The sequence below is a fragment of the Apostichopus japonicus genome, chromosome 5 (assembly GCF_037975245.1).
Source record: "Apostichopus japonicus isolate 1M-3 chromosome 5, ASM3797524v1, whole genome shotgun sequence".
NCBI classification, from domain to species: domain Eukaryota; kingdom Metazoa; phylum Echinodermata; class Holothuroidea; order Aspidochirotida; family Stichopodidae; genus Apostichopus; species Apostichopus japonicus.
The window spans coordinates 22,491,894-22,517,209 of record NC_092565.1 but is presented as its reverse complement, the minus strand read 5'-3'; the positions used below and the strand labels follow the sequence as shown (position 1 = coordinate 22,517,209).

The following is a 25,316-nucleotide window of genomic DNA, read 5'->3' as shown; positions in this document are numbered from 1 at the left end:
TACCGCCTGAACATTCCCCCTCATATTCGGTGAAGCACTACTGTTTCGGTGTCGTTTTTTTTCTTCCATCATTAAGAAGACTTCGTGTCGTCTGACAAACGTATACTGTGTGCTATAGGCTAGAATGGGGCAACCCATGCTTAGTAATGTATGGCTCGTTAGGCGATGAGGTTAACTTAGCTATATGATCGTGTATTGGTGCTCTTCATATGCGTTTTACAACGTTATGTTGATCTGATATTTATTTGCAGGTTACCGAACGACGATTAAGGTAAGTTAAACTGATATATTCAAGTCTGCTGGTTTGATGCAAGTTATAACTTAGGCTGGGCGATGCATGGTGCTGCATGGTGTACGTTTTAATTTTTGAATATCTAGGAGCTGAAACAGATACTCTGTGAATGTTGACAGTGCGTTGTTAGAAGATTGTGATGCATGGTGTTCCTTGGTGTAAGGTTCTATATATCATGGTGTAAGATTGTTACGCCACCTGCGATACACTATTTTAATCTTAAATAAACACAGAGGGACGGTGCGAGTTGGCAGTGCATGATTTAAGATTGTTCAAGTGTGCAAGGCGCTTCTTGGTGTAAGAAGTGATACATCACAACAGAGTTGAATCTGATATATATATATATATATATATATATATATATATATATATATATATATATCAATAAAGAATAACACACCAGAAAAATTCCACTCCACGACCGGTTTCGTCCTTTTTGGGACTCATCAGGCGAAAGTAGGAATCGAACCCCGGATCTTCGTGTCACGAACCTAAGCCCGTACCACTCGACCACAGTGATTCTACTGGTGTGTTAAAGCGTATAAATTGGCTTTGAATAACTGTCATTAAGGGCGTATTACCCAAGTATTAAGATCGTACAGAGTGCACCCCTGGCGCTTTGAATCTGACGATCTTTACACAATTTTACACAGAATAACCATTGATATACTATATATCTGTCATACCACTTGTTACACATCCAATTCTTATATATATATATATATATATATATATATATATATATATATATATATATATATATATATATATATATATATATATAAATGAAAATCGTAATGAGTTGGAAAATCAAGAACAGTGAAAAAACTTTCAGCCTCCACCGGGATTCGAACCACGGGCATATATATATATATATATATATGTATGTATTTCAATTATTTACATTTTTGTGAGTGTCTTTGAGTGTCAAGGCATGGGTGAAGAGGAGAATTGGTGAAGGGTAGCGAGTGGGCCTAGGTATAAATGAATAGACAAAGAGAGATGGAAAGGCTTACACAGTAAACTGTCTCAACCATGATTTATTTTAGATGGGTTTTTGTGTTGATGGTGTGTGGAATGGACCTCATGATAACTCATTTATACACTCACTATATAAGACGTATAATCGTGACATCATAAGATAAAAGGTGATTCTACTATGATAAGGACCCATATAATTTCCGTAGCTTTATTTGTTGTTTGTGTTTTTCAGAGAAATAAAATTCAATTCAGGAAATGACCTTTAGCAATTTCCGGTGTAGTGCAAACAGTAAGTAGGAAGTAAGGATTTCTATATATGTCTCTCACTGTGTTTACATGGTAACTTATACCAGCAGACTATATAGTGTATGGTTACCAATACTCCATTCATTAAAGGAACACTGGGAAGGCTATACAAGGTGCTTTGTCACAGCAACAGTAAAGCGACGTTAGATATAACGTGAGTATTCATTAAGTACTGTATATAAAGTAAATCTTCTATATTGTTATGGTTTTTTACCATAGAACGCGAATTGATTACTGATTACTTAAAAAGATTCGTTATGCGGCTTCCATGGCTCATACATTATGTATGTGAAGTTTGGTAGTATCAATGTGCGTGTTTGGTGGGAGACGAAAAAGGGGTGTCGGATGGGCCACGTCGAAAAAAAACCCTGTACATTTGACCTGGCTGACCGATGAAACACGTCTTGTAACTACAGCTCAAATTAGCTCCGCGAAGGAAAGGTGGAGGGCCGAGGGAGGGGGGGGGGTCCTGAGAGGGAAGAATAGAATATAGTGTTAGAATGTATTCACTCCGTTAAGATGTTCATGGGTCTTGCCTAGGTATAAGTAAGTCATGCCAGGCGACAAATTCGTCTCCAACAGTTATAGCTTACAAGTCACCTTATACAAGCTTCTTCGTTGCTGCATCGTCGAAAGGTTTACTGAAGTGCAGTGATGTAAGCTTGAGATATAAATCGACAGATCGTTAGGAAAATGCGAATCGATTTTCTAATATGAAATGTGTTAGTTTGGTGGGCGATTGGAGACGAACATGGGGGCGTCAGATGACCACGTCGAAAGAAAGGAATTGTTTGACCAGGAGTGACCGATTAAAACCCCGTGAAAACGGCAGCACAAATTAGCTCCAAGAAGTAAAGGTGTGTGAGGATTAGGCGGATATATTAATGAGACGTATTGAATGGGGGTATACGTAAGCCAGAGGCGACCAAGTTTTCGCCAACACGTCATTTATAGCTTGCAAGTCGGCTTTATACCTGGCAACAGACCCTTCTTCGTTGTTGCAGCGTCGAAAGGTTTGTCAACATCGTTCTACCATGGAGGTAAAAACAGATGGTTCTACTGAGGGGTAAAGGATGTAATCTCGAGAAATAAATCGGCAGATCCGTCCGGAACATGACTTAGCAGCTAGCAATAGAGCAAAATTTGAACCACTGATAAATTGCGCGGCGTGTTGTGAAATTATCAGCACCCTTTACACTGATTTTGTACCCACTTGGGCAAAAATATCACTCTTTATATTGACGTCTCGGTAAAGGTGGTATATGTTTCTTATATATTGAAGCCCGGTGACAATCGGCCTCAATTATACGATTTACTTTACTCTTTCTGCAGACCGAGCTACATACCGTACATGATTGCCTATCAAATTACAGTTTGACCGATAACATGCATGCAATATATATTTGAATTGAAACATTTGTTTTCCTTCTTCTTCACAATTCCCGTCAGATTTGAAAAGCAAGTAGAGCCATCGACAAAGTATGGTTATGTTGATTTTATCTGTTACACGTTTGACATTTCAAAGTTCAGTCAAACGTAACTTGTGAAATTTGCCAAAACTTCAAAGACGGCGACCGATAGTAATGTAACGTGAACAGATTGATGCCTGTCATATTGATATAAATCATTTTATTATGGCTCACGTGACTCCATTTACCAGTAATGTTCCTTCCAACATCTTGTTTCCCGGGATCATGACATGCTTTGCGTATATATACAAGATGGTTTGAATGATATTAAGGTGTATTGCTTGTGGCCATGCGTGAACGTTGGTAAAGCCCTGTATCATAGATCATCCTACGGGAGCCATAAGGGGACATGCGAGATGTCGAGATAAACTCCTTAGATTACCATGATATCTCGACATAAATAGGTGTTTTTGGCCAAGTTACAGACTTACAATGTCCCCTTATGGCTTCCGTACTGTTGTAGCCGAATACGTGAGATAATTGACCAGATGACGAGAGAGAAACGGAATATGTGTACCCAACTACCCTCAACAGATATTAATATTACCAACATAAATAATCACAAGTCCGCTTTGGTTTTCAATCTTCGTGAGAGTGTCTTTTCAGTTGGACTGAAATATGACTGCCTATATGGTAAACGCCTGTCTGTATATAAAGTATACCCGGAAAACTGATTATAGGCCTCAACAAGTTTATTTGGTTCGGTGGTTACACTGTGCAACCAGTTAACAAACCTAACAAGACTACCGAGAACAACAAATTGGTGATTTATTGGACCCTGTCGAAGTCTTTCAAGTTCATAGTTCACCCAATAAAAATAGTGTTTTATAGCCTCATGTGTAAAGAATTTACATGTTTTGCTTTTCTCTGCTCTTTCAGACATTGTTTATAATTTTCCAGTCGACTGTTCTACTTTTGGTTTAGTTTATTGAGTTGTTAAACCAATTTTATACCAATTGATTGAATTTCCGAAGAATACACCGCATATAAACTCGTGTCAGTTTCATTTCTACCTTCTGGACATCGTGTTCATTCGAAATATCTCCACGTAGGTATTGTATATTTGCATCTTGTATATTCTTTTAGTTAAAAAATAGATTAAATTTTTTTAATAGTTGTTTAGCCTTCATGAAGATATATTTGCATTTGAAACACTGATCTTTATTAATTATAGGGGAAGACATGTAGAACTATGCTGACCCTTGAAGTTTAATTATGCAAACTGCGTATTCACACGTATACGCTACATGCCGCCGATTTCTTCCGAGGGATTTACTGCCATCCGCCGCGTATAGTCACATCAGGGGAAGGGGTCGGTGGTAACACTAAGCCTATAATACGCGGTTTTGCTGCCATCCGGTACAGCATCCGTACGCATGTCAGCGTGATCAGCCTAACACACAAAGTTAGAAGGACCGATGGTGAATCAAGGATTATATAACGAAGTGGGGGGGGACTATAAATTAGGTCTATAATGAGGTACTCTTGAATTGTGTGAAATTCCAAAGGTGGGGTGAGGAAGGGGGGGGGGGGCTGTTACGAAACCATACGACTGTTGATGTCTTAATATCACATGTCTTAATTTAATCATAATAATAATTAATAAATATCTTGTATGCAATTGCTAGGTAAATTCATGGCGAGTTTCGCTGTTTACGGTGTTGATCAATGCACACCTTGCACAAGACCAGGGGTGAAGTATACCCCGATCTGGGCATCACCCGTCATCTGATTAGAGAAGTATTATTGTGTTTATTGTCGTCATCTCTCCTCAGTGTTTACCTTCTCCTTCTTTTCAGAATACATTATGGCTTTACCACAGACGGTTCGCGAGTACGAAGAGCTCGGTCTTTCAAGATTATGGAATTTTCCAACTTTATATTATATGCGTGGGTCAGACGACCAGCAAACGTTCGCAGACAGCGAAAAAGCTTTTCTGAGGTAAATGAATGAATGAATGAATGAATGAGTGAGTGAATGAACGATTGGATGAACGATCGATCGATCGAACGAACGAACGAACGATCGAACGAACGATCGAACGAACGAACGAAATGCCACGTACATACAAAGGTAAGGATATTATATAGCAAGTAATAGGTGTAAGTGCCACCATACAAAGGTAAGGGTATTATATATATTAAACCAGTAATATAGGTGTAAATGCCACCATACACAGGTAAGGATATTATATAGCCAGTAATAGGTGTAAATGCCACCATAAAAAGGTAAGGGTATTGTATTGCAAGTAATAAGTGTAAATGCCACCATACAAAGGTAAGGATATTGTATAGCAAGTAATAGGTGTAAATACCACCATACAAAGGTAAGGATAGTATATAGCAAGTAAATTAGTAATAGGTGTAAATGCCACCATACAAAGGTAAGGATATTATATAGGCAGTAGGTGTAAATGCCACCATACAAAGGTAAGGATATTATATAGCAAGTAAATTAGTAATAGGTGTAGTGCCACGTACATACAGAGGTTAGGATATTATATAGCCAGTAGTAGGTGTAAATGCCACCATACAAGGATAAGGATATTGGTGTAAATACCACGTACAGCGGTTACGTTATAATATAGCCAGGGAGGAGATACTCAGTGATGCAACGGAATTTACTCAAGTCGGTTCAAGTGGTGTGTAATAATAGGTTGTCATGATTACGAGAGATAGCGTATATGTTCTTGAAAGGATTATTTCTATGACAGGACATCGTACGATACAGTGTGATGAATTGAACGGTATCTCTTATGACGGTCAAACTCTCATATATCTGTTGTACCTTTCACTGACACTCCAAACTCGTTAAAGTCGTAAATTACGGGATGTAATTAAAATGGTGTAGAAATGGTAGTAAAAGCAAGGAAGTCATATTAAAACCGACCATGAATATTTTATTGACGATCTTTTGTTTCTCCCTGCAGTGGAAATTTGATATTTACATTGTATTCACGGTAAAAGAACGGTCATTTAAAATAATCAAAGACTTAGGGGTATAGTTATTGTCAATCCAATCATGTAAGAATTTCCTTACACGAAACACGTGCTCTATAAGATTCACCCTCGGCAAGCAAGCTTTGCTTAAAAGCTGAGTGTTTAAGTTCGACCAACGAAATTGTTCCTTGCCAATTCCACTTTTTAACTCAGGTACGATTGGAAGTATGTAAGTACAGGTTTATGAAAGGATGACCATCCTTTCTCAACACGAAATTATCTGTATTGATTTTTTTATTTTATTTTTTTTATTTTTTTTTAAACATGATACCGCACATGTAGTGATAAACTATATATAGGATGCTTATCCTTTACCCGATGTTTTTGGTCTGTACCGCTTTATGTCGATAATAATTTGGACACCGCATCTATATTGTTACAGGTTGTCTCTGTAGCCATTCACGCCACGCGTGCTTTTTTTTAAGCAGAATGTTAGAAATAACCAAATTATTTGTTGACAATACGAGATTCCACCACATATTGCACGATATTTTCCACGTATTATCAATACGCATTGTCGTATAGGGGGCGTGGTCGCGAATGGGAAAGGGATGTGTACATTTACACTTCTTTGAAACTAGAAAGATCCAGCATTGCGGTGACTGTACCGGATCTTATAGGCAACATTCTTAATGAAACCAACAAGTTCCCCAATGTATACTTGTTAGTGAGTTGACTAAGGGTATTTCTGAGTACGTAGATAAGTATTGCAAGGTGGAGGTATATAATGTCCCGCGTAATGCTCTTGTAGATGTGCTGCAAACGTACAGACCCTGAAGTTATGAAATACCCGCGTACTACGTGACAAACACTATAGAAATTTGAACTCGGACAAAGGCTTTATCAAAATTGCTAATAAAGAAAGAATGTTTACTGCAAACTACCAACAACAACAAAAATGAATAATAAAAAAGACTGATTTACTTGAAAGTGAAAACAGAAGACAAACTAAGCTTAAAAGCAATATCCACTTAGGATGGGAGTGAAAGATACAATGCGCCCACGCATAAATACACCTTACGACTCTTAAAACTCTGCCCTTCACCCCCCCCCATCCCCCACCCCACCCCCTCCTATGATATGCTGGTATTGAATCGTGCGCGTTTTTGTACATGTATCGCTGAGGTTATCAAACTTGACCTATGAATTAATACTTCAACGAAAAAGATGACCATTGACTCTATATAGGACATGTATTATTTATTTATATTATGCAGTGTTTACGTACAATATTCTCGATCTCGAACACGTTTTGTATTGACGAGTTATAAATCCATGGATAATTGTCTTCTGAGGAACCCTGGAGTATATTATGCCCACCACCAAAGGACTAAGCAGCCTGGTACCGCCGTAGTTAAGTAGCAGAGCAATACATTCAGCCTCGATTTATGTTTGAAGTTTCCATAAAGTCACGGCACACTCCTACGCGTAATATGAAACTTTTTCTCTAAAGGAGAGAATACATTGTTTTTCATCCCATATTTCTCTGGTCGCTCTTAACTGACACATGGCCCCAACGACCCCCCACCCCACCCCTCCCTCTCATCTCGTCATGTCTGCCCTGACTACGGTCACATGTTTGTAAAGAAAAGACTGGGCGAGAAATCGGTGGTTATGATGAATAAGGCATGCAGCTTTTAATTTACGAGAATGCGTTAACAACGGATACTTTATGAGCCTGTTTTCAAACTTTTTGGCTTAGTGACCCTAATGTTTACCTTCATCACCTTGGCGACCGCCCAGAGGAGGATTTTGTGGCTTGGGAAAGGGGTTACGGGGAGGGGGATCCTTTTCCTTCCTGTTTGAGAAATGTTAATTTGATAAAGTTGCAAAATGTTTTTATAGTTTTTGTAGGGCAAGTAATTTATTATTCGAGAATATTCCACTGTTTCTTTCAAATTTGTTTTGCGACCCTTAAAAAAGTTATCTATGATTGATATTCCCCTCAACTATATATTACATTTTGCATTTATCCTTGTTTCTCTTTTTCTACACCTTTTTCCCCACTTCTTATCAAAGGTATCGACTTCGACCAAGAATTTTACGTGGCATAAACAATATAGATATGTCCTGTTCCCTACTTGGACGTGAAATCAATTTTCCAATCGGCCTAGCACCCACTGCGTGTTGTAGGTTTGCTCATTCAGAAAAAGAGATCGGAACATGCATAGGTGAGCATTTACCAGTACTATATCAGCATAAGTCTGCCAATATATGCAGCATTTCGTGCTTTTCGTATATACTTCATATGTTATATTCAAATAGTGTACATAAAGCGTATTCCATTTTGTAGATATATGTTTTCCACGTGTGACGCGATGATGAGTAGAAAATAACAGCATGCAAGAGAGTTAATTTATAACCCTTCAAAAATACAAAAACCAAATTGATTGTTATAATGCAAGAATGATAACAATAAGAATTACCAAAATAAGTATAACGCAACCCTCCGTGTATATTTACGAGTGCAGAGTGAGCCATACCGCAACGCTGGGCGTGTACCCCTATACCCAACCCTTATAAAACGATATCTATACAAATGATAAAACAAGATGACCAAAAAGATCATGTATGTTCTTGTTTCGTCAGCTTCCGTGAAGCAGGGAACAGTAATGATACATAGTTGTGCATCGACCACGAAAGTGTCGGAATTGATGGAGGCTGCTCCCAATGCGCTAGTCTGGCAGCAACTTTACTTATTTAAAAACAAACTCCTGACACAACAGCTAATCAAAGAAGCAGAGGCTTCGGGCGTCAAAGCTCTGGTGGTGACAGTCGACGCGGCCGGAGGTTGTAACCGTCGTATCAGCCCGTACACGGAAGGGTCACGTGAACATGCCTGCAACACGGAGTTCAGGTATGGTTGGGGTTTTTTTTGGGGGGGGACGTTATTTTATATGTTGTGACCAGAAAGAATATTTCAAGTGATAAGTAAAAGTAATTCGAAACGTAAAGCCCAAATCACACTACCCTATATTGGTCATGAACCGACTCAAGTCGCCGGTGGTGACATAGTTTTCGATAGTCGTTAAGACCCCTACCCCTCCCCCTACTCCCACTCCTACTCCCCATAGTCTTAAAATGGACCCCAGTACACCGACAGCTGATAAACACACACGACGACTGCTTTCTGTAAACAACTTTTGCTCGTTTCGGTCACATGCAAATTATTATCCCGTGATTGGATAAATTTGCTAAGACTGGGCAGTTTTAGTCGTGAACCGTCGCACACTACCGACTTCCAGTCGACAAAAAACACATAAAGGATGTTCAGTCAGTTGCCGGCTGAAACCGACGCGACTTAATTAAATTGATTAGTCAAAGTCCGAAGTACACGCACACTTTTCCAAGATTTTCCACTTAACGACGGTCAAGTTGCGTCGGGTCGTGATTAGTCGGGCAGTCTGTGGCGGACTTAAAGAGGGCCAAAGAAGAGGGGGTTGTTTGTTTTTCTTCTTATAAGAATTTAATGGCAATCTCGTATACCTTCTCAATTTTGTCCTTCATGAAGACTTCCTAATTTCGAGATATCAACACCAGATTGTCTAGGATACCAAAAGATGGGGGACCAGAACCTATGGGCGTATTGTGCCTTTCAATGCCAGGAATCGTCAAACAGTCTAGAAGATTTACGGTGGGTTCAAACCATTACATCTCTGCCGATTGTTGTAAAGGGAATCATTAAAGGTAAGCGACATGTCGTCACACGGTCAAATTTAGTTTACTCTACAATCAAATCAAATCAAATCTGATGTGCAAAATACCATAGGCTTATCAGTGAAATATTTATGAGCATAAATATCACTTGGTCACTTTACATCGTATTTCAATACTACCCCACTGAGACAATTCTTCAATATGAGTGAATCGAAAATATCAGTCTCCTAGTGTCCGGGGTCTGGGGACTGGGGCTGGGGGCTGGGCCTGGGGGCTGGGGCTGGGGGCTGGGGCTGGGGGCTGGGGCTGGGGGCTGGGGCTGAGAGTGGCGCCAGTGCGTCCTTTATGTGTTTTCCCCGCTCTCCGCATATTCCGAATAGCGTCTTTTCTGGGACGTTTTGGGAATGATCATAAAACACATCCATATGATCACAGAGCTGAAATCCCTCATGTACAGGAATGAAGCGAAAGTCGCAAGGCTACACTGAAGTTGTATTTTGGGTTAGGGTCTAACTTATACTTCAGTTCTGTCTCTTCTTACTCGTGCACAACTAATGGGATACAATGCACTTAATCTTCAACTCATATCTATATTAGTGATTACAACCAATTGGCAGCTCCCATGCACTTATCAACTTACCAATTGTTTAATCAATGTTGAATCCAATCCAGAAAAGTGTGTGTCCCATCACAATAGTTTAAGAAATGTTTTTTTCTATTTGTTTTCAAGTGCAAACCTATGAATTTTATACTTATTTCCGTCGTTCCTGATGCGAATTTAGTGGATTAAATTATCAAATGTTTTTTAGAATATCTTTTCTTTAATTTTCACAATTATATCACCGATTGTAAAGAAGTGTTTTTATTATTACTATTGTAAATATTATTATTATTTGTTGAGATCTAACTAGAACTGTGCTACAATGCACTGGCTGTTGCCCTCCTTAATAAACGTTGATTGTTTTCTTTATATAATTAAGGCTCCGATGCAAAAAAGGTCATCGAAGAAGGAATTGCATCCGCGATCATTGTATCAGCTCACGGTGGAAGGCAACTTGACGGCATCCCTGCACCGGTACGTAACAACAATTAATAGATTCCTAATATCGGGAGATACGGTTGACGGTGTTGGGGAGGAGGATGGGGAACTGAGATATGATATCTGATAAATGGTAATGGTGTATACAGCGTCAGAGTGAGTGGGTGGGGGTGGGCGATATGTGTATATCCTACAAATTATTACCCTGTCAATCGAGTTAAATTGGTCATTCATTCATATTTCCAATCGGTTATATTTGTCGCTAACTTCAATCGGTTGCTATGGTCGCTAATTTCAATCCGTTGGTTTGGACATGATTTCCAATTGGTTAGATTAACCACTGATCTCTAATATGTTGGATTTGTGACAAGTCTCAATCTAAGTAGACTATAGTCTGTCACTATATTTTCTGATCTAGCTAAAAGAGTCACAGTTCCAATCGGCTAGATTGGTCACTTACCCCAACCTGGTTTAATTGTTTGCATTTCGATTCAGTTAGGATACCCTTTATACAGATTGACTAGTAACTTTTTGTTTCAATCTATATTTAACATAAATGTATGGAGATGTGCATATATCTGTATTGTGCCGGTAATGCATAATAATTGCAATCTAAGCCAAGAGTCTTATACTGCTAAGCACATAACATACAGCTCTTGTGACATGTTACACGATCTTGTATTCATATACATAGATCACAGCCATTATAACATAAACATGCATCCTCACCCTGCTTTTAATTTCCTGCTATTATTCTGATCTGTTTCCCGTCCAATTTTGCGATTGATAATTAGTACCGACGTCCGAAGTAAGCAAGCCGGTCGTAAGAAAGTTACTTCTTGAAATAATGTGCCATATTTATATTAGGAGTATATATTTCACAGGTTATTTTAATCTATAGCTTTGAACGAAACACTCGAAATGATAAGGCTATAAAACGTGCAGTTATATATAGTCGCACCAATACTTTGTTTAGCTTTGCTGTCGGAAGCAACGGTTCAGTTTACAGATACATAAAAGTGTAATCATTTTATGACAATATGGCGTGTATAACGTTGCAGTTTGAACAATATTTCCTTGCAAGGCCAATGTGTAATAAATACTGGACACAGCCTTGTCGTCACTTGATATTAATTGCGGATTTCAAAGTTGAGATTTTGATATATTGTTCATTCTAATCGATAGGCTAATCAAATCAAATCGTGTAGTTTTAGTAAATTTGTCAGGTAATTTTAAAAGAATGAAGTTTAAGTTGAGAAGTTTCCAATTTTACTTATATGCCCAGACCTATTACATATACTAATGTGGACAGTATGAGCGACAAAAGGAACCAATAATTATCAGACAATACCAGTAGTGCTAGTACACCAACATGAGTATGAATACAAGTAGCATTCCCCCTTTGGTACAGTGGCGGAGCTATGGGTATTGGTCAGGGGGGGGGGGCGAGAATGGTCTGTAGGGGCGCTTTCGTAACTATCTAAGCGGAGCGCCACCACAGGATGGCGCGGAGCGTACAGAAATTTTTTGAGTAAAGATACTCCCTAGATCGCCGAAAATAATCCTTTCCGGGCCTTGCTAATTTGCAGATAAACGAAGAATAAATAGCTGTTAGAGCATTTTGTCAGAAAATTACACTAACAAAATGTGACAAATGTCAATAGGTAGATGAGAGCGCAATAAAAAAGTCATTAATCGCGAATAAGTAAAAATTGGTAAAAAGCTGAAAAGGGCGCCAGCAATCCATTTGAGTCCGTCAGGGGGGGGGGGGGAGAAGGGGGCATCCGAAAGAAGTTGATATTGGCAGTCGCAGTGATTTTACGGTAAATCGTTCGCGCCACAATTAGGGCAACATTAAACCCACCTGGTCAGAGTGCATTTAGAATAAGAAACATTGAATCTACTTCGGAAGATTGTTTTCCGAAATTCATCAGCAAACTGGTATTGAGACTTTAAAAGGAAACAATCGGAGGGAAAGAGGTAGGGGCGGGGGCATACATATATTATTTTAATGTTAAAAGTAGTAGTGCTATTGTTTGAATTAGTTCCAGTTTGCCCAATGGCCAGTCCCTTTAAAAAGAGCGACCGATATCAATACTAAGATACGTACGCAGTAATCTCATCACTTCATCCGATTCAATTCACTAAAGATTTAATTTCGACTGAAGTCAAGCACTGTGACTTCAATCAATAACGACCATTTTCTCATGTGATATGAAATGTTGTTCAAATCTTTCCTAGAATGACCTACATTAAAATAAGGTCATTCACCCTTCATAGAGAACCATTCAACTGAAAGCTTTACGTTTAATTAAAGCTTTAGAGGTGAGAAAAGTTCTTGCTTCTCGTTGAAATGTCGATCCTAATTGCTTTGTCAAATATACGGTAAAGCCAGGTTAATGGAATCGATATTCTCCTATAGATTGATGCCTTGGGTGAGATCTTGGAGGCCGTTCGCGAAACCGGTTCAAATACTGAAGTGTACATGGATGGTGGTATAAGATCCGGAAGTGACGTTTTTAAGGCTCTGGCGGTTGGAGCGAAGGCGGTGTTTGTAGGCCGACCTGCCTTGTGGGGACTTGCTGCAAACGTAAGTTCTAGCCATATCAAGTAACCAGCCTACTTATAACTTGCTTGTAAACCATTTAAGGCTTATAAAAGACTAATTCAGAGGTGTTTCGTTTTTGAAATGCGACAGAGTAACATAAAGTACGCATCCTGGTGAAAACATTGGCTTTCTATGTATATGGGTGAAAGTTTGGATTCAATTATTTTAAAGTTGTTCAACATAACAATGGAGACGGGAATATCTCAGCCGTGGTATACCAACGGTACAAGAGTAAGGAGTCTAGCCATCCGCATCCCATATACCCCTCTCCCTCCCTCCCCCAGCCCTACAGTCAGCTTTATGTAGGTGTGTCATATTAATGGGGAGGGCGGGTCTACGCAGGCTCGAAGTCAGGAGTTCTTTTAATTAAAGGAGGGGCACAAAACGGGTTGTGTCCTGTAACTTAAAAAGTTGTTCACATGATGGTGGCACAAATAAAGAGGGGAACAGTAGTCTACACGTGGAGGGGGTGGGCTACCCCCCCCCCCTCCCCCAGCCTGACTATGGGACTGGGTCTGTTGCTTACCCAAACAGATGATTGATTTATATGCAGTCAAGCAACATATCCACACTTTAAGAGCAAATGATGATCGTTTTTTGGGACGATTGGCATAGGTTCGTCCCCAAGCCATTTGCTGTTAATATCCCACAATAGAAGGAGGTATAGGCTATAAATAATATCTCTTTTTTTAACATGACGTTCATTCTATTGCTATACTCCTTGCGCTTTGATCACAGAATAATCAGGATCGATATATCCAATGACTGATTACATAGAGATATTGACAGAAAGAAGATAAAAACGTTGCCTGGTGGACGAACCAGCCGACTAGCACACATAAAGAAATATATATCTGAAGTGAACCGGAATAAAAACAAAACAAATATTTCAAGAGAACAAACAAGAAATTGACAATCACTTTGACAAACCGACAAAGCCATAGGCTATCAAACAAAATGTTAAACGCTATGAGAACATGACAACAAACCGTACAAGAGTCTATAAAACATCATGACAGAAGCATCTCTCAATGATTGCCCTCCCCAAACCAAACAGAATGTCCTCTTCATGTATTGTATTCAGAACTCACTTTATAGTAATGTTTTATTGACGTCACAGTGTTTATATTTAGATGATAAGTAAACATTTCCCCCCCCCCCCAGTTGACCGGCCCCTCGAGTCGAGAAGAATAATCACATCTTGAAAGCCTAAGCTAAGGTTGACATCGATATTTTGAAGTCATGTATATACCGTGAGATGGACTCGAACTACTTAAAGTAATGTACCTAAAAGAAATAAATTTAAAAGGGATCATGGTTTATAAATCTGTCCGTTTGTGCATTACTGTTATTTGAGCTTACGCGTGACTATTAAAACAGAGAGATATATTATTCTCTGCCTCTTCCCAAGGCGGTATAAATCTCATCTATGCAGAAAGAAATTACTTTCACGCAATTAAACATGAATATCGTTAATCCCTCGATATTCATATACGCTTGAGTTAAGACAATTTTGTCCTTTCTTTTTTGTTTAATTTAGGTTTTATCCCAAATGTGTGATTTATATCCACGAAAGGCTTGAAACATAACAACGTTACCCTGTCAGGGTAATTCCTCCATGCTTGAAATACTGAACACTTTTAAACAACGATAAATATGGAACTATACAGAGATACGTTTTAATGAGTCTGGTGAAACTTTTCAGATTTATATGGAAACGAAAGTTAACGATACATACTACGCTATGAACAGCCATTATAGTACTACAGTATATATAAAACATGAAGCACTTTGGTGAAACCATGGAGTTGCCATGTAAATAGTAACTCCCTGGTGAAACATGGCACAAATAGTTTGTGGGACTAAAAGAAGAACGGTTTCATTTCCTTTCATTTCTTCAAACTTTTCACACTCCGGTATAATGTTCCTCCCTCCATACAGACACGTCTGCATGTGAGGTGGCACCCAAGTCATGGCAAAGTGAACACCATGGATCGAAAGATTAAATTGCAGACACCGGTAGTTATTACTTTACGGAATACTGTTAATGCCGGGACTCAACAGTGACAACGTCAATCCAGAATCTTATATGCAAATCATTGATATTTGAATTAGGCAACTCAGTGGTATCATTGCCAGGTTAGGCAGATAAGGCAAGTGCCTATAGCGCCACCCAAGGTCAAGGGGAATCCACGAATACTTCCAGGCAAGATGTTTCAACTTTCATTTCATAGTGAAGGAGTTGGGGGGGGGGGGTGATAAGCTTATGGTGCCTTAAGACCCAAGAGAGTGTTTAGCTGGCACTGCGTGGTGGTATATTCAATAGTTGTTATGACGTTACTGCCACCAAAGTATTTTCTTAATTCGATTCTGAAATACACCCTGTGAGCACAGTAGGCCCCTTTAAGATGTACTCAATGTACTATGTGTCTCTCGCAGGTTCATTTGATAATTAAACCCCAAGTAATCAAGTTAAAAGACGCGTAACGTTTTGTTTTACGTTGTATCATTCGAAAAACACAGACGAGTACATTTACGATGGCGCCTGATTAGGATGGTTTGTTTAACGCCATCAAGACATTGCTGCTGAAACCACAACTAGAACGGAAGGCCGAATAATAACTTTAATGGCGGAACGCGTGATTTGAATTTGACCAAACTGTTCCTCCTTTCTATCGATTTATTCACGAGAGAATGTCATTGCTATACCATGAACTTTAGAATAAACATTAAACCTAGGTCTTTACTTATCATCTAGGCCTCAATGCTGTAAGAATTAAAAAACAAGGGATGGAAAGCAGGGGCGGGAACGAAGGGTAAATGTTCTAGTCCTCAGACGATCGGGTGCTTCTCTTATGTATAAGACATCCATAAATCAGTATTTAAACAAAACGGCTGCAACTAAATAATTCGTCACGAAATCGTAGCTTTCCTCATTTCATACTCCTTGCCAGTCAGATAAACGACTTCGATACCACCCCCCAACCCCTTCCCCTTTAACTTCAGTAATTTGCGATACATCAAATCCCTCCTGCCTTTCTGTGCATAACAAAAACTTTAACAAAAGAGTATCTTGCGCTGAGACTATTTTCGGACTTCTTGCAATGCATTGCAAGGGAGTTGTTATCTCGATACAGGCTCTCTGGAAATACCTTTAAATGTTCTGTTAAAATCATTAAGATGCCAGCTTATAAGAAAGCGAAACTCACTAGCTAAACAACATTAACATTGACAGTCTAGTGGCTGTCACTGGATCATACTCTAATACATAGGGACAATGGCCTGCACTGGATTTCAAAGGTGGGGGAGGGGCGAGAGGCGGAAAAAGTCAAAATTCCCCTGACATATGAAGGTAGAGGGCAGACCTTTTGTTTCGATATACGGCTCTGGGAAGAGTCAAACTAAGCCAGTTTCCCTTGACTTAAGGTCGGAAGTGCGAGACCATGCCCACCCCTCCCCCTTTTCTTGCACTCATACTGCATAGGGATACCTTCATTGTTCAGTAATGCATTCGATAAGATACTTATATCTTGGAAAGAGTGGTAAGTAGGGAGGCTTAAGAGAGGTTGGGAACGAGGAAGAGTTGGGTACCAGATGGGGTGCACACTATGACTTTAAAATCTACTCTGACTAGGTAAGAAGACGAATGTTTTTTTTTTTTAGGGAACAGAAGGCGTATCCCACGTACTAGAACTGTTCCGTGAAGAACTCAGTGACGTGATGGCGCAGTGCGGTGAGTTTTATTTTTCCTTACTGTTCCTCGTGAGCCATCTGTTTTATTAAAAGTGATTAGTTAGAATATGTATAGCAGACTGGCCACACGAGGTTCAGCATGAAATTATAAAACTGTAATCTATTCAATGTCATATTCCAAGCAATCCCCACCCCTATCACTCACCCCCCTCTCCCCCACTTCTAAAGCAACTCCCCTTATTCAGTTCCTTATCATCATGCCGATACCACGCGCTTTGAAAGCAACAATACTTCGACTGATTTAAAATAGGGGTTGTGATACGAGTTTATATTGTCTGACGTCACAGAAAGAACAGGTTCGGTCATTTTAGCCTGTTGTAAGGTTCACAAGTGAGTTAAATATAAAAAATCTGTTATTTCCCTTTAATCCAACCAACTGTAAGTACATACCGGTAGCGTACAAATTATCTCACCGATACTGAAGACATGCCATGCTTATCTTCATTTCATATTCTTTTTTTTTTCTTTTTTTAAAGGATGTGCTACCCTGAGTGACATAACGCCATCCAGTGTCATCAATGAAGCCAAATATCTAGCCAAATTGGAGCCATGATGATAATTGAATCCAACAAGCTGCATTCGATAAACATTTATACATTATCTTCAAACACTTATTTCTCAGTGGAAGGTTCAGGTTCATAGAGAATGATTCCGAATTCAAAATGAAGAAGGGGCTGATATTTCTCGGAAGTTTATGTTTTTCTTCAAATATTGACACCTGATCCTATTCGCATCACCTTATTGATGGAAATTAGTCTGCATTTATGGTAACGTATTCTTCTTGAGTGTCTCTCTCGCAGACTACAAACATTGCAACCACCATGCAGTAATTACCAATCTGGCGCCAATCCTCCGTTCCCATGGTAATCAGAGGTCACTAACCTTTCGGCTAGGATCTTTCGTCGAACATTCTCCGAGCTTTATTGTTGTCATCATTCGTCTCCATTGTCCCTTGCCAAATAGCACCCTCATTACTATTTAAACCCACCCATGCCCCTCTCCCCTCTCCCCTCTCCACCATCCCATAGAAAGATAGACACACGTGAACAATGTAATGAAAAGCTAATCCATTAACAAACCAATGAAAGATAAGAATGAATGTTTATAAGTTGGGGAGTGGACGGATAGTGAAGAGGAGATAGAGGCTGGAAAATATATCTTCGTGTATATTATTACACATTGGAAGCACAAATACTTTCCACGAAGACATAGATATTCACTTGAATATATTTCCATTGTTCTATATGTATATCAGATAATGTTGCCGAGAAATGTGAATTGAAACCTAAAGAAAGCAACTCGTGCAGTTTTAAAGACTTGCAGATCATTTTCAGTTTCAGATTAATCAACAACTTGATTGTATTGATCTAGTTTTTATTTTATATGAAGAAGTGATATATTATAAATTGTCCATTCCTGTTTTGGTTTCCTTTCTTTCCTTCTGTTCAGTTTCGAAACTTTGTTATCCCTTAACTTTGTTATGTGTTTACGTTTTAATTGCGGAAGGATATTCTTCTTCCGCTATAGAACTCTTTGTCACAACATTACTTTATACACATGTATTTATTTTGATCAAAACGGTTACCCGAAAGTACCATGTTTCCATGTTTCATCACGAGAAAGCAATTTGGAAACCAAACACAATGCAAAACATATACTGGCATGGTCTGATAAAGCTGAGGTGAAAACCCCACTAACCATCAGAACATCCTTCCAAAAATGAACAATGAACAGCTGCACTTCGTGCTGACATTTATTGTAAAGTTTATCAAGTTTACTGAAAGATTGAGATACCCCAAAGAAATAAAATTATTCTCTACTCTATTTTTAACAGCCGTTGATGATATAATAGCAACAATATGTCTATTTTGATATGCTGGACATTTTCAGGTTTCATTGGCCGGCAGTTAAATAAAGGAATGTACATAACTTGAAGCACACGAAGCTTTTCCTCTGTCTTGGGGATTATAAAAAAAAATATCATCCTTTTCAGCAGAATGACAAGAAATTTCTTAGAAAATATACTTCGAGGATTAATGTCAAGACAGGTGACACCAGTGAATTTCGTGCAGGGGAGAGGGGGTGTACCCCCACCTTTCATCGTCAATCGGTGGAAATGGTTTACTCGAGGGGGGGGGGGATTTTTCTACATTCATCCTGGTAAGAATTAGACCACTGCTACGGGAGTATATCTCCTTTTCAAACTCACATACCTGTACAAGAGCAATATTATTTATTAGCACGCAACCATGCGTTTAGAGTTTACTATATACCAATTTTATAGTCTAAATATGCCCCAGAATGCACCATTCGAACTCTGATTTTCTTTTCTGTAATAGCACCCCACATCCGTCTACACAAAAGTCGGCTTCAAACGACCCCCGGGGGCCAAACACCCTCCTTAATAAACCTCTTGAATCTTGATACGCCTCGGGCTCTTCCATAAAATATTCAGCTCGTATCTTGTCAGTTGGGGAAATTTAGAATCTAAGAAAATCATGTGCACGCCACTGGTTCATAGTTTTAAGCTAGAAGCAGCAACACTTGTTACAGCAAATGAAGTACATAGCCTATTGTAATCTGCATACAAGGTTCGGGCGAACGGTAGAATTGTAAGTATATTGTGATTAGTACAAACTATTCAAACGAAAATACTTTAGAAGAATTTCACGAAACTTCGATAAAATATTAAAAGTGGATTTAAAAGAAGGATGACTTATCTTGTTAAAGTTAATCAAATCAAACAGGGAAACGAAAATGCATACAACATGTATAAAAGCAGGCATAAAACATGGAAATAAAACATGTACATATATCTGATAGCTTCTACATTTAAGAGGAGCTGCTGTCTAATATGTTAATAATGTACAAATGTATTTACAGAAATCATACATCACAACTTACATGTGTATAAATGTTGGTTAAAAAAAACTGTCCTTGATTTATACAAAATATGGATCCTAATGAAGTTACTATAAGATTGCTATTATAGTTTCAAACTCGCCATTGCTTGCAGTTTCATTCACCAACCATATAATCAATCTATAAATACGATCATCAAACGCCGATCCATGCGAGTATTACGGTGTACATCCCCCTATTTTCATGGACCCCTCCCCTCCCCCGCCCCTGTGAAAATATGTGTGTGTAAATTTAATGGCTACAACGATAAACGCTGAGAGAAGCTCAATCTCATGAAATAGGGGTGGCGGGCAACTGAAACTCCATTTCAACAAAGGTCTCCGTATTTTTGCTGAGTGATAGTCCGAAGAGAGAATGTTCATTACCGCTAAACATTAATATTTGCTCCTTGTTGTCATATTCATAAGAGGACAGTGTCTCGGTCGATCCGTAAACGCTCTCTCCTAATTCATAGTTGTCTCCTCTGTTAGCATTTCTCGTCGCTTCAGTTTCAGTTAAAGTTCTCAAATCTGGAAGCGATGTCCCTCCATTTGGAATCGGGAATGAGGAGGACCTTAAAATTCTCTTGTCATCCTGCCTTGGTTTATTTTTGACAAACTTTTCTCCTCCTGTCGTGAATGATAAATGTCTCTGGCGCGGCGGTATCTCCCCTGAGTCATTTCCAACACGCATGCGTAAACCCTCTGCGGTCGGAAAGAGTACGGGAACTTGAAAATGTCGTCTGGGACTAGTTGTGGGAGATGTGAGTGTCCGCTCCGAGGCTTCGCTAGCCCATGATGTCCGGACACCGGGTTCATTACGGGGGGACCTAGATGCACTCTCGTCTGGAGTGACCATGTCCAAATGTTCTGGCGCCAACTTTTGAACTTTTCTATTGCCTATCATACCAACAAGGATAAAAATTGGTACGATTGCCGGATAAAGGAATTTCATCCAAGTTGTGATTGTTTCGACACTGAAAGAAATCAGAACGTCTGGTTCTCCTTTACTAAATAGATAAACTGTATGTACTACTTGGTATGGACCTTCGAGAATACACCAAAATATAATCAAAATAGCGATCAGTTTGGTGTGTTTCACGACCGAAACTAATTTTGGTTTGCGGAGGAATACTTCGTCTTCTGGAAGTTCTTGTACGCTTCCTTTCGAGACAGTCGCCATCTTAGCTATGACGATGAAGAAAAATGAAACAGCGGAGAGAGGAACCAGTAAATTTAGGACGAGCCGGAGGACGGTGAAGATGAGGTCTACTCCAGATGAAATACCGCAAATGAAGCGGTTTATATAGTAATTGCTTGGTACCGCTCCTGCGAAAATGGCTAAATTGAACGCGATCGTGTATAACCACGTGATTAAAATAACCACTAAAGATGCAACAATTTGGACATTTTTGTGGTACCAATCTGGTTTCTTCATCGCCAGAAAACGATCAAATGTTAGATGCAACAGGGCAAATAGCGTCAGTGTGTTGAATGTGTTTAAGAGGAATGAACTAAACTGGCATATAACTTGTCCATACGGCCACACGCCCGCTAAAACGGCGCCCCATGCTATAGACATGTTACATAATCCATCACCAAATAGAATGACTATGAAATTGTACATAAAGATAACGCGGGCTGTAAATTTACGATATCGGTGCTTAAATACAAACAAGACTATGACATTTCCGACCAACGTTACAAACAGGAAAAGTGACATCAAACAAGCGGTGGCTACACGCGATACAATTTCGGCTGTTACCGTGTCGATATAAACAGTGCTGACTACCGTACTCGTTGTACCCAAAGATGTTCCATTCGACGGTGAGATACTAATATTGGCAGAATCTGAAATAAAGAAAGCTGCCGGCTCACTTGATAAGGGGTTTATCGTACCAGTCTCTTGAATACCTGAGCTTATGTCAGTAGGAAACGTATTCAATATTTCGTCGTCCACATCAGTAATGAAATCGGTGTAAAACAGCGTTCCTATCTCCGTTGCGTAACTACCGGTTGTTTCAACTACCGCGGTGTCCAGCTTAGCAGTATAAACCGACGAAGCTGGACCCGGCGGTGGATTCTGTGAAGAAGTAACTGGAGCAGGGAATAATACCATGTTGAAGAAACTGTTCAAGCGCGCGAGCCTGATATCGTCTGTTTCCAACTTGATGATCTGTTCTTAATATTCTGTTTAATTTGCTATTTTGTTTTCATAAACAGTGTTAAACCATGAAAAAACGTTGGCGACAGATCGTGTTATACATGGTCCAAGATTCGATGCCGATCCAGACTGCACAAGTCAGTTAGTTTCCAAAATATCGATAATTTCTGGTGTACACTCCCAGACGGTTTAAATTGTATTCCTGTGCCAACGCAAACAAAGTGATATCATAAGTTCTCGATTCATGGCCCGAAACTGTCACTGGACGTTACACATTCAATAATGATATCTCCCGAATCACATAGGTCCAATTATACAATAAATCACACAGTCTTTATATGACAATCTTCAGTACGACATAACGTATGTATGTATAAACTCAATGTCCTTCGTCAGTTTATATCGTAAACATTCCTGGCAAGACAAAAGTGGGCAAGTTTCCTCCTCGAAAAATCATTACAAACTATTGTTGTACTACCTCTGCCTTACCCATTCCACACTAATCCCAAAGTGTTGTTTTGCAGTGGTTTATTGATTGGTTAGGTCATTGATGTCCTTGTATGTAAAGTACACACATTGACCTATCTATGGCCCTATATACCATATAATAAATCTAAAGTACTTTTTCTCTGTTGATTTGGCATTTAGTCGATACGACAAAATAAAAGATTCAGCAAAGAGTGAAACCATCAAGTTGTTTACTCCTTAGTCATCCGAAATGTTTGTAGATGGACTTAGAGAAATTTACAGCCCGCCGTATTTTCACGAGAAATTGACTGACGCTTTGGCAGGCGGATTGTGTAAATAATTGTTTTCTTGAATCCCAACGCTTCCCTGTGTTTAAAATGGCAAACCACAGACTCCGCCATGGTTAGGGATAGATAGTACTTCATGGCTTTAGGAATCACAAATGATTTTCGAGTTGGTTAGCATCATGTTTGATCTCTAGAGTAAGGCAAAATATGTCACCAAAAACAGAACTAGTATTGTTCGATACAGGTGACAAACGCCTACAGTGGAATTACGACCTTCCTTACCGGTTTAGAACCTCTGGACATACAATCAGCGTCCATGGCCTAGTTGGTTAGGGTGTCCGCGTACAAAGCGGGAGGCCCGGTTTTCGAATCCCAAACAGTGAAAAAAGTTGGAAAATCAAGAACAGTGAAAAAACTTCCAGCCTCCACCGGGATGTATATATATATATATATAGCATTATGTTCGATCTCTAGAGTAAGGCAAATATGTCACCAAAAAAGAACTAGTATCGTTCGATACAGGTGACAAACGCCTTCAGTGGAATAACGACAATTCCTTACCGGTTTCGAACCTCTCACGATACAATCAACGTCCATAGCCTAGTGATTAGGGTGTCCGCATATAAAGCGGGAGGCCCGGGTTCGAATCCCGGTGGAGGCTGGAAGGTTTGTCACTGTTCTGGATTTTCCAACTCACCACAATTTCAATTATACATACATACATATATATAATATATATAGTTGTTGAACTCGGAATTTTTTGAGAGTATTTCATCTGAGAAAAACTTGTCCGGTACCACTCAGGATAAAACTTGTGATAATTTTTTCCTAATTATGGCATACAGGTTAACCAACAATTGCAAAATTGTCAAAGTTGTCTGCATTTGACTTAGGGGGGGGGGGGGGGGCGCTAAACTTCATCCAAAATTTGCTTGGATACATACGTAGACATTATACGGTAGGTAAATAAGTAAAAACCACATAAACAAATATATTTGCTGATAATGGTATGATCATCATAACTTATACAAACAACGTCATATCGAGAAATGATATACGAGCGACTACACACCCCTCTACTATATCATGAAATGGAATCGATATCCTTCTCAACTCTTTGAACTATGTACTCCACTGTCAATGGATAAATGATGTAAACATGTTTCAGTATGTAATTATCATCAATTTACATTGTGTACAAGCTCATATATGATTCTGATATAGTTTGATAAAGGCTGTATATAGGCTGATGAATACAGCATTGAGAAGGCTAGTAGGGATATATCCTAAGGCGTATACGTATTTAGTGTGGTAGTACACTGGCATAGGACAATATATTACTCGTTCTCCTGGTGAAACCGTGCTCGAGTCAGACCATAACTTTCTTAGCATGCTTCTCTTCATACAGTGGTGTGCATGGGGGAGGGGGAGGGGGAGGGGTCCCGAATGCTGTTAGAAAACAAAATAACTGCCCACTTCACATAAAAAAATCGTCATCTTTTGGTTTTGATAATGAAAAGTAACCATGTTCGCTCTTTACCGCAAAAATGCCCTTACGTAACTTCTTTTCAGATACTACACAACATGTGGGCACGTGCTCCTATGCCACATCCGGTCCCCGGTTTCGTAAAGTTAAGTGTCAATAAAGTATAAAATATAGTAAACCAGAGCCTGATCAGAGGCGAATGAAACATTTTAGGGGATCTTGCCAGGTCGTGTTTGTTTGTAAGTATGCATGGTGCCCGCCCTTATGCACCTCCGGGTATAATTAGAGATGATATGTAATGAAGTATTGCAGACTTTGTAGTAGGAAATATAGTTGACTCTGACAACCAGTATCCTATCTTATTCAATTTCCGAGAAACAAAATATTGAAGTATATCCACCGTAATGATCTGTGACGTCATACACGTACTAAACCGAAACGGCTCTTGGTTTCCTTTGAAAATAGTAGTAGTAGTAGTAGTAGAAATAGTAGTAGTAGTAGAAGTAGTAGTAGTAGTTGTAGTAGAAGTAGAAGTAGTAGTTTAAGTAGTAGTAGTAGTATCGGTAGTAGTAGTAGTAGACGTAGTAGTTTAATTAGTAGTAGTAGTAGTAGTAGCAGTATAAGTAGTAGTAGTAGTAGCAGTAGTAGTAGTAGCTGTAGTAGTAAAGTAGAAGTAGTAGTTTAAGTAGTAGTAGTAGCAGTAGTAGTAATATTAGTAGTAGTAGTAGCAGTATAAGTAGTAGTAGTAGTAGCAGTAGTAGTAGTAGCTGTAGTAGTAAAGTAGAAGTAGTAGTTTAAGTAGTAGTAGTAGCAGTAGTAGTAATATTAGTAGTAGTAGTAGCAGTATAAGTAGTAGTAGTAGTAGCAGTAGTAGTAGTAGTAGTAGTAGCAGTAGCAGTTGTAGCAG

General features: G+C 39.2%; 2 protein-coding genes across 4 annotated transcripts; one reads left to right on the top strand and one right to left on the bottom strand.

Annotated features, from left to right (window-relative positions):
• Positions 1–252: 252 nt before the first annotated feature.
• LOC139968071 (2-Hydroxyacid oxidase 1-like) lies at positions 253–18,522 on the top strand. 3 transcript variants are annotated; one of them, XM_071972412.1, is made up of 11 exons: positions 254–271; positions 1,630–1,733; positions 3,928–4,096; positions 4,848–4,989; positions 8,067–8,218; positions 8,637–8,904; positions 9,559–9,734; positions 10,685–10,779; positions 13,166–13,333; positions 17,015–17,084; positions 17,581–18,522. In XM_071972412.1, the coding sequence occupies exons 4-11, from the start codon at positions 4,856–4,858 to the stop codon at positions 17,655–17,657; spliced, it is 1,140 nt and encodes a 379-aa protein (XP_071828513.1). In that variant the 5' UTR covers positions 254–271; positions 1,630–1,733; positions 3,928–4,096; positions 4,848–4,855; the 3' UTR covers positions 17,658–18,522. The 3 variants fall into 3 exon arrangements, with proteins under 3 accessions (XP_071828514.1, XP_071828513.1, XP_071828515.1); XM_071972413.1 differs by lacking the exon at positions 3,928–4,096 and having other exon boundaries at positions 253–271; XM_071972414.1 differs by lacking the exons at positions 254–271; positions 3,928–4,096 and having other exon boundaries at positions 1,627–1,733.
• Positions 17,802–23,266, bottom strand: LOC139968070 (uncharacterized). Its single transcript, XM_071972411.1, has one exon. The coding sequence runs from the start codon at positions 22,121–22,123 to the stop codon at positions 20,297–20,299; it is 1,827 nt and encodes a 608-aa protein (XP_071828512.1). The 5' UTR covers positions 22,124–23,266; the 3' UTR covers positions 17,802–20,296.
• Positions 23,267–25,316: the final 2,050 nt, after the last annotated feature.